Source organism: Pecten maximus, chromosome 3 (genome assembly GCF_902652985.1).
Source record: "Pecten maximus chromosome 3, xPecMax1.1, whole genome shotgun sequence".
NCBI classification, from domain to species: Eukaryota; Metazoa; Mollusca; class Bivalvia; order Pectinida; family Pectinidae; genus Pecten; species Pecten maximus.
In genome coordinates this window covers 21610655-21621417 of record NC_047017.1, presented here as the reverse complement: position 1 = coordinate 21621417, position 10763 = coordinate 21610655, and the positions used below count along the sequence as shown (strand labels likewise).

The 10763-nt window shown below is 37.4% G+C and overlaps 1 protein-coding gene across 1 annotated transcript; it reads left to right on the top strand.

The window, feature by feature from the left end:
* The first annotated feature begins 2346 nt into the window (after nucleotides 1-2346).
* On the top strand, nucleotides 2347-10573 carry LOC117323554. The gene is made up of 6 exons (XM_033878839.1): nucleotides 2347-2635; nucleotides 4082-4142; nucleotides 4888-5295; nucleotides 5479-5690; nucleotides 6772-7366; nucleotides 8439-10573. Exons 3-6 carry the CDS (start codon nucleotides 5097-5099, stop codon nucleotides 8714-8716), a joined length of 1284 nt encoding a protein of 427 aa, XP_033734730.1. The 5' UTR covers nucleotides 2347-2635; nucleotides 4082-4142; nucleotides 4888-5096; the 3' UTR covers nucleotides 8717-10573.
* The last annotated feature ends 190 nt before the right edge of the window (nucleotides 10574-10763 follow it).

The window sequence follows — 10763 nt, the reverse complement described above, 5'->3', positions numbered from 1 at the left end:
GTTCATTATACATCATGAAGGCATATAAGAAATTGAAAATCGGATCTGATCATGCAAGCTTTGTGGGTCACTTCAGAGAAAACATGCCTGTTAAATTCTGAGTATTAATTGATACAAATATTCGTTTTATTTTTAACAATACAAAGTACATGTAATTCCATACTTCTCACCATTCACCATTTGTCGGAATGCAAAAAAAAAAAAAAAAAAAATATATGAAGTTAATATCACGCGGCTTTTGTTCATGTCTTTCAGGGGAAAACATGTCGTTTGCATGAAATAGTTTGAAAGGTTTGGTACAGTTTGTTTTAAAACGCCAACATTCATGTAGTCACGTCATTGTTGAAAGCACCACTCTGCGGTTGTACGTGGGCGAAGTATTTACCTTTAGTCAGCTGACAGGCTCGAGATAACAGTCACGTGGGGGTTAGTAGGCCAGACAAGTCGGGTATAATTAGTATATTATGTAATTACTCCAAACTAAGTAGGTGTAACTCGAGAATCGTAACTTTTGACAGTAAACAATAACACCTATATTAGTGGAGTGTTTTTTTTAGTATGACATTGTACAATACATAACTTCCTGATTAGTCGGTTTACCAAGGTGTAATGGCATATAGAGTGTGGATTATTTTAGTATGACATTGTACAATAATTAACTTCCCAATTAATGGAACACCACATTAAGACATATCGAAGTAATACTAAATCTAATTACAATTATATTACATTGAAGTAATTATATCATTAAAGTATCCAGAAGGTAAAAAAAAATTGGTGTTTTTACCCAAACATCATCAGATGTTGATCTCAAATCGCCTTTGGGCGTGGTCCGTTGTCCGGCAGTAAATAATCCTTGTTATCAATATTTCTTTGAAATTTCTCGATGGAACTTAAACAAATTTCATTTATTGAGACTGAAGAACTGTAATATTATTTTTTTGTCAATACGTTATATTTGTCAAAAGGTAAATTAAGAACTTTCAATGGTGGTCGCCAAGATCCCTCTGGGTCTCTTGTTTGGTTTTTCATTGTTTAACGCCCTATCGACAGATATGGTAATTCACGGACGGTTTCTTGGGGGGTATGCTCGTCCTCAGAACAACCAAGGTCATATGAGGACGGTGTTCGTGGATGATTGGGCCACGGATGGACGCTTTAATTTATAGTGCCATCCCACTGAAATGACACACCTCGGCACAGTAGCATGACCGGGCACATGAGACCAACATCGGACTGACCCGTCCGTACCGCTAACATTCAGGTTTAAAACAGATCAGATAGCAACACGTACCAATATTAAGACTTCGGCTTTTCTGTGTTTGGACAGAATTCATGACTGTCTTAGCTTATGTGAACGTTCATCACTGAACTCTAAACGCAATTAGTTGTCAAAAGAGACCCAAGTAGAGAGAGAAAAATAGCTAGGAAGTAGAGAGAAATTTCAACTCCTAAAGGTAGGGATGGGTGTAGCGATTTTATTTTGGTCACTTTCGTGTCCCCGTTAGAAGGCCCATATTAATACAAGCCACATAAGGTGCCTCTTACACGAAGTTTTTCCCGTGTAAGAGTAATTAATCGAAGACATCTGACAATAACAAGGGATTTAGGATGGTATACTAACACAGATCAACATACGTCTCCGTATAAATGGGAATACATCGCTCTACTTCGACCTTAAGACGTATTCGTCTTTTATTCTAGAATTTTCTGTTTCCCTGTCTCTAGTTCAATGTTGTGTTAACACCTTCTGAACTTATACATGTAGTATGCAATATTTTAAAGCCGTTATGGAATGATCATCATGTTTTCATATTGAAATAATGACAATTAGTTAACCACGATGGACGGGAGATACTATGGTATTTTTCATATCTTACACCCTACCAAACATGTAGGCGGAAACCAGTCTGTATAACGAGCTCACCTCCTCCAATTATCAGCCCAAACGCTTTTGAGAAAACGTCACATTTAAAACGGTGCTATTATCAGAGACAACTATTTTTAAAAAACGTAATCGGTTCTAATTTAAGCGTAGTTTTGTCATTTGAAAAAGTCGACCGTCCAAAGCGTTCGGACAACACAAAAGACGGATCACGTGACAAGTATTAATACACTTCAGAACTGGTAGGTATGTGTGTTTAGCCTACTTAGCAGCTTGATTGAACATTTACGGACCACCGCACACTGGTCTAAATAGAAAATTTCCAAAAATCAATTGGCAGTGTGCACGTGGACCGGGTGGGTTTCCGAGTTCACCATCGTCATACATATGTTTGGAATTTCCGATCTGTTTCCCGGTATCTATATACTCGGATCGTCTATACACGTGTATTAGTTTGTAATACAACTGTGAGACCATTGCTATAGGTCATTGTTATCGCTAATACTGTATTTGGATAAGACTAGTGTCCCCGTGAGGTCAAGCCAACGAACAAATTATTTCCGTTCGATGTTGTGTTATAACTCCTGACGAAATAATCATAATTAAACATGGCGGAGTTAACCCAGGACGAACTCCCTCCCCTGACGGATACATCTCCCGCCTCCAGCACAAACGTCCTCACCCCCGGGCCAGTGACGGAGGAGACGTCTGTAGGGGCGGGACGGGGTGTGCGGACACCTGACATTCCAGGTGAGTAAAGCAATGATTACGTTTCGCCGGGTATATGTGTATGTTGTAATTTTCCCTAGTCAGTACATTAATTATACATGGCTGTCGGGTGACAATATTTTTATGTACATTGGTATTGTAACAGCTTGTATATAGATACACACTATCATTATACATATATACTCTTTTTCCCGAAACCTACACACCTGATTTTATTCATGAAACTCTATATTTGTTTCTGGTCTATATTGTTGTAGTCTGTTACATTTTAGATATTTGCACGCACTGGAGGATTAGAATATTATTATAATGTCTTAGTGATCGTTGACAATACAAATATGTATTTTACGGCAGGATAAATCAATATCGTATCCACATAGTCGACAATAAAGCCACACATGGTTAAGTTATAACGCCTGAATATGCTCATTTAAAACAATTTTTAATAAGCAAACCAAGCGCATATTATCACCTCTGAGTACACTTGTTATTCAACACTGATAAAACTCTCAACACCCTATTATATTTCTGTCTAAATAAAATATCTGAATCTCCTATCGAGCTAATCTCTGCATGGCTGTGTCACGCGCGTCTGTTTGGAAGCATGTGACTATGATTGGGTATAGAGGGTAGCCACATGAACCACTATTATACAAAAATAAGTCCTATATACTGTACAGTCTAAATCAACATGCCGGTAACTTTCAATATACACATAGTCTTCTCGAGAACTAATGTATCTCCCGTCTAAATAAATATGATTTAGAGATTAAACAAGCTTCCCTGTACATTTTAAACCTGTGTTTTTCATTTTTACATGAAAGTATTGAGTTTCCGTCATATACAGATTACCTAACCTGTGACGACTTACATTTATATATAGAACACATTCCTGGTATATGGATAGCATATCTCGGAAGATAACATTACCGACCTGTTCATGCATTCAGATAAAGAAGTTAAAACAACCGGTTATCACAAACTACGACAAACAATGACATGTTCGTGTAGCATTATTATTAGTACAACAGAGAACAGAATTTAAAGCCACGTTTTTCACCAATGATGTTGATCAATGAGTCAGTCATTTTGGGTTGACTAAGTGAATTGTTTTCAGCTGATGTTTGATATTTATCCTTTTTACTGAACCATGGTACAATTTTATCGTAACAATCTGTACCCTTTTTGAACGTATTTTATTGTTTAGACGCAATTGCATTGGGCACAAGTTTTTAACAACTTATAAAAGCCCTCTCTACAAATATCTATTACAAAGATTGACGCACTTAAAATCAAGTACAGGTTTTAATTATTTAATTGTATATAAAAACTAATTGATAAGAAATTCCATGGCTAGGATGTCCGCAAACCGAGATGAAATATTAACCGTTATTTTTCTTGTCTATGGCTAGGATGTCCGTAAACCGAGATGAATTATTTAACCGTTATTTTTCTTGTCTGTGTCAGAGTCTTCAGTGGATGGGTTTACAGCCAATCTGACGGAAAAGGTGAATAAGCTAGTAAGGCGGTAAGTCACTGTGGAATTCAACTGAATGACGTTCATTTTAGCATAAATGTCATTTTATGTATAGTAATGCCACAATGTCTGTAACATGTATACCTACCGGTATATATTTTATGTAAGTACATTCATTCGGCTTCATTATATATAAACTATGTCTGACTCTACAAAAATGACAAGTTTATTTAAGGATTAAACTGTGTTTTTTTGGCGTCTATGGTCGGTATAGATGCCAGAGCTTTGCAAGCAAACGTGTCATATTGTGCTAGAAAAAAAAGACAGTTCAATGCTTATATTTACATTCTCGACATATTTTTTTTGTTATTTTTGAAAATTAAAATTGAGTTAGCATAAAAATGCCAATATTCAGCGACTTCGTCAATGGGGTTCGACAAATGGAACAGTCTGTTTATTCAAAATTCATTTGTCACGTGCAGATTGGCAAACAAAAAAGTGCATTGAAATAATAGGGAAAAAAACCCAGTCTGTTCAATTCTTTTTGATTATTTTTTAAGAATATTGTATATAATTTCTTTTTGATACTTTTTAATTAACATAAAGCCATTATTGTTTACGTTAGTTACAAGGAGTTCCGTTGGGTGAATATATTCATGCGCGGCATGGATTGATGTCACGTTTTGGGTGTCAATTATGCTCACATGGACTGCTAATCTTCTTACTTAGTTTATATCGTGGCTTTGCCACCAAAATGTAAATATTGATATGTAATAAACGAAATATTTGTTTATAGGATAAAACATAGAAATAAACCAAAACCAAAGAAAAAGCCAGAGGTACCACTTGTGGAGGAATGTCCAAATGATGATGGCGATGATGACCTGTCGAGGCTGCTCTACGATGATAGCACCGGAAGTGAAAGTGACATTGACATTCAAGCGAATGTTGCTCACCCTGAATCCCCGGATGTTTTAGATTGGAGAAGTCCATTAAGCCTACCCGATGATAGCTTATGATTTTAACCACTTCCGGCGTGGGGTTGCCGTACTCATTGTAAATACAGAGTTCTGCAATGTTAAAGATAATCGTCCTCGTGCCGAAAAAGATATAGATTACCTTACAGCATTATTCGAAGTTCTTGATTTTCAAATCAAAGTGCTGAAAAACAAGACTACCCGAGATCTTATGGACTCCTTGATAGGTAGGTACCACAAATGACCCCCCCCCCCCCCCCCCCCCCCCCCCCAATTTTATACGGAAATGTGACAAATTTTCGGGCCTTATATCTGTAAGTGCCATGTTCTAAGTATCCGCCTATATGATCTGTTAAGCATTAATAGTTAAACGAAAAGTATATTTTGTAACACGTACTATTTCTTTTTAGATATCCGGTCACAACTTGAGAAGGACAGCGACTGTTTCGCATGCTTGATAAGTACTCACGGCGGAGAATTTCCAGTCCAGGGCTCCAAAAATCTTCATCAACACGTGCTTCACACATTCGACGGCTCCATACCTACCGACGACATCATTAGCACATTCAACGACAACGGATGCGCTGCCATGAGAGGGAAACCGAAACTTTTCTTTATACAAGTAAATAAATGTTCCCACCCTCATCTTAATACAAGTAAATACTTAACTGGTATAAACTGATCAAATTCAAAGCTTATTTAAGGATTAAACTGTCTGTTATGGTGTCTATGGTCGATATCGATCTTATATTTACATTCTCGATATATATATATATATATAAAAAATATTTTTTTGAAAATTAAAGTTGAGTTAGCATAAAAAATGCCAATATTCAGCGACTTCGTCAATGGGGTTCGACAAATAGAACAGCCTATTTTTTCAAAATTCATTCGTCTCGTGCAGATTGGCAAACAAAAGAGTGCATTGAAATAATACGAAATAAAACACAGTCTGTTCAATTCTTTTTATTATTTGTGAAACAATATTGTATAAAAATTCCTTTGATACTTTTTAATTAACATAAAAAACGACGTAGTCCTAGGCTTTTTTTTCATAGAGACACGATTGTTTACGTTAGTTACAAGTAGTTCCGGTGAGTGAATATATTCATTGCGCGGCATGGATTGATGTCACGTTTTGGGTGTCAGTTATGCTCACATAGACTGCAAATCTTTTCACTTATTTTATATTGTGGCTTTGCCATATTACCCATTATGTACCTGCCTTATGGTCAGAAAACAATGTAATGCTTAGCTTCCTATACAAACATGTCAACATTCATCATCAGTAGAAAGAAGCAAAATGAACAAAGTGAATAAAATAGATTTTCTGCCTCCATTTCAACACTCTTTCCTCACTGATCGGTCTTTCTACGGTTTGCTTTTCCTCTTTAGATAACCCATATGACCCGAGCTATTGCGAAGACGTTAAACCCCTAAAACAAATACACGTGAAAACAAAACATGGCGTGTCGAGTCACGGGATGGGATGTCCTTGGTCACTGTAGACGTATACGGGACGCTACATATTATTATCATGCTGGAGAATCTAAGGCTCGCGGTCACGTGGGGCTTCTGGGTATAACGAAAACATGACCCCTGGGTTTTGAAAATGTGATTTTGTACATGTTTGTCCCGGATGCAGCGTTGTGATTGTTTATTGCGTCATGGGTAAAACGTCTAATTGTTCGTGTACATTCCAGGCGTGTCGGGGACGAATGGATGTTGACGACACCGAACTGGTGGATCCAGGGGTCGATGTCGACATCATAACATATAATTCTCAGCCTCCCCTGGCTGGTCTGAGGGAAGAGAGTCGTCATGTGTCACAGCATCAGGGACAGAACGGTACTCACGACTGCGCGAACACACACGGGGATGGTTTGGAAAAGGAAGAAGGGCATCACGGAAATCAGTTAACAACGCAGGAGATGGTTGGACAGGAAGTAGACCTTCAAATCACAGGAAAGGATCATGGAGTGACGGACGGAGATGATTCTAAAACTACCACGAAAGCTGACGCGAAGGGCAGGAGTGATGACAACCCCGCCAGGATGTATGGACCAGGGTATATACCTTTTATAGACGGCGAGGAGGACCAAACGTACGCAAACGAGGAGGAACAAAGGCGACACCGAGAGGCGTGGTGTCGATACCAGGAGAAGGTACAGAAGGACCAGGAACAGAAAAGAAGGGAGAGATTCTTAGAACTTCAACTGAAGCGGGAGATGGAGGATGCCGACTTTTGCTCCATCCCATGCTACAGCCATTGTCTTGTTATGTTCTCTTCGGCTCCTGGTAAGTAGCGATTGATTTTGTATAAGGGTCATGATGCCGTTTTCTTGGGTTTCAGGTAAGTACTGATTGATTTGTACGAGAGCCAGGATGCCGTTCTCTTGAGATTCAGGTCAGTAGCGATAGCTGTTTGTGTAGGGACTAGGATAACGTACGCTATCTTGGGATCGAGATAAAGAGCGAGCGTTTTGTATAAAGGCAAGAACGACGTTCTCTTCGGCTCCAGGTACGTAGTAATCAACGTACTTTCGTTTAGGGCTGGGCCACGTTGATCCAGGTAAGTAACAATCTATTATTGGTATCCAAGTAAATACATTGTATATATATATATATTATAAAATGACCACGATGTTTTGTAAATATCCAAAACAGTGCAAAACAATAACATTAGAGCTCGGTGGTTTAGGTCCTACAAGATTTCGTACATCAGCACGCTGACACGATTATTGCAATCACGTGACTCCCTACGGCTTTATCCGTGTTGTATTATTTACCCATTAACATCTAATAATTAGCCATTTATTATAGTACGGGCTGTTGTACTGATAAATCGTAAATTCCACCGTTTATCATTAGAACATTGACATGATTGTCTTGTAAAGTTTTACCGGGAGTAACTTCCCTATGAACGATTGTCATCGATTACATAAATTAATGAGATTGGGAGAGTTTCGTTGTTACGTTATACAGATATAGCTAATACATTATGATACATGTTGTGCTTGTTATTTTTCATGAAAAGTTAGCTGATATACGTGCATTGATTTATTTTATCATTTTAGATTGATCACGGTTTATATTCATTTATGTATTTTCATGTATATGCTTTTGTTTATTATCATTATCATTTGTTTGCTTAAAGCTTTACATGTTAATCTATATTTAGAAATGTCCAGCAATAATAAATAAGGCCTAAACTTTATTTCAGTTTTCTACATACGTTTTCTCTGTCTATTTCCACGAACCTCCTTACTGAAAGTAGGACATTTAAATGCGGATTTGTTTATGTAGTACAATATCATTTTGCTGTATGATGCATATAATCTATACATTTCGTTACTTTTTATTTTTAAAGAGCGGTTGGCTTGGGGCGATGATCACACTGGAGGATGGCTGCCATATTGTATGTATAATGTGGTGCACTGGTTCCACAGGTACGACTTCCGGACAGACCTCCTACAGGTGTTGACAGAAGTCAACAACGAAATGGCAATATATCTGCAAACTAACATGCCTAGCAAGCCGGAATGGCATCAATCGAAGTCAGCAGCGTGTATTTACCACATGCTCACCAAAGATATCTACTTCCGGTTAAAATGGAGCAAGAAAGCGGCTTTAGTTACGGCAGTATGAATTTTATTATTGGTGTTCAAAACGAGTAATGCAGGGATACAAACTACCGTCTTGGAACGCTTTCGTGGTGCAGTGTCGTGGTACTGAATTCTGCCGGGATACAAAGTACTGTCGAGGTACAGTCGTGGTACAGTTGATGTACACACACCACACCTGGGGTCGAACCACTGAGGACTTACAGATCGTACATCAACGAAGTCACCCGAAAGAAAAAATCACGATAACGCAAAGCTACAACGAAGGCGGCAATTACAATATAGATGTATCTCCCTTGATAATTTAGTGCACGCGTCTCGTGTACAATAGGAATTGGGATGCAGACACATCAGCCAAGTTTAAACTCGTGGTAACCTTGAATCGTGAGTAAAGTACAACTGGCTTTAAACGAAGTAAACAAGGAATTGGTCAGTATACTCGTAACATCCCCAGATGTTCACTACATGGACAACAACAAGTACTGTGTGAAATTACACGACACTAGTAGCCATATTTGTACAAATGTATTCTCATGGATGGAACTAATTTGATGACGTCATCGTTGGATATGACGCGGCATAGCAACACTACGTAGATGATTGATACTCGCACTTCCTTTTTAGAGTGAGATATTGTCTCCAGTTTTTTTTTCGCGGGGGTGGTGGCAGGAACTATGTGAGTGCAATTTTATCGTCGAAAGTGTTTAGCTGTAGTCAATTTCTTGTTTACATCAGAAAGTAATCAAGCAAGCTCAGTCGATCAGTCCATTCAATAAGTAGAGTAATTATTGTTAACTCTGAAATGGTCGAAAATTTCATTTTCTCAACCTGACTTACTTCCCGTGGTCGATAATCTCATTTTCTCATCCTAATTTATTTCCCGTGGTCGATAATCTCATTTTCTCAAATTTTGCTATATATTCATCCTATACACTTCATACACACCATAATTATGTATGAGCTACTCATCCGACATTTTAACAACTTTCGCTAATTAATTTTTTGCCTTTTTGTTAAATCAACGTTTTACGATTAAAACGTTTCTGTTTAGGTAATAACTATTTTGTAATGAATATTAATGGAGTTTTTGTTCTTGTTTCAATTGTGGCAATTGACGGTTTCAAAGTAAGTTTTTTTTTTTTACCGGTGACCGAGATAGATCTCTCCTTAATTACCCCCTAAACAGTTTGTATATGTATTATAATAACAACGACTGGTCTCATGGAATACGGCAGCTTTATAATGCCTAGGGTAACCTTGTTTAATACTTGTACTAATATGTAGCTGGCTATATAATACAGGGTAACGAGTACGTGAGAACTAATAAACTTTATTATGTAATGTGTGTGAGTAGACGTTAAAGTTAAGTACGGATGATTTTTCTTGTTACAGATGTATTCCCATTTATTTTATTATTCTTTTTTATTTTGTTGTACGTTTAGACATTTTTTATTAATAATATTTTACAAAAGTGATTTAATTTATTTTTAATACCAATGCAGATGTTTTGAAGATATCAGTCGGTATAAATGTAAATGCTGGTCCGCCGGTGTTTGTCTCGATGTTAATCAGTCGATGATGATGTTAATTTTAACCATTTATTAAAAGAATGTTTTTTTTCCGTTGGTGTTCAATTCAGTTTTACTTGTTGATATTTGTCTCAGCGGTAATCTGTTGTTTGTCTCAATGCTAATCTGTCGGTGTTTGTCTCAATGTTAATCTGTCGGTGTTTGGTCTCAATGTTAATCACTCTGTGATGATAACAATGTCAGTTTATTTCACCTTTTACGTAGTAATATGTTGACAATGGAGATTTATTTTCTTGATGTAATTGCAACTGATGCAGCACTTTAAAATTCTTACATTAAAACAATGAAACAAACGTTGATTTTTCCTTGCGTTTTATGTTGTACAACCTTTATCTGAATAACATCAATCCCAATCTGACGATCAATCGAGTGGAATCGCATCGTCTCGGCCAATTCCGTACGGAATCCGAGACTTTACGGAATTTGCCGAGATATAGAGGTTGTATCTTAGGTGCAGTATAATATTATGTAGTGTGCTATAAT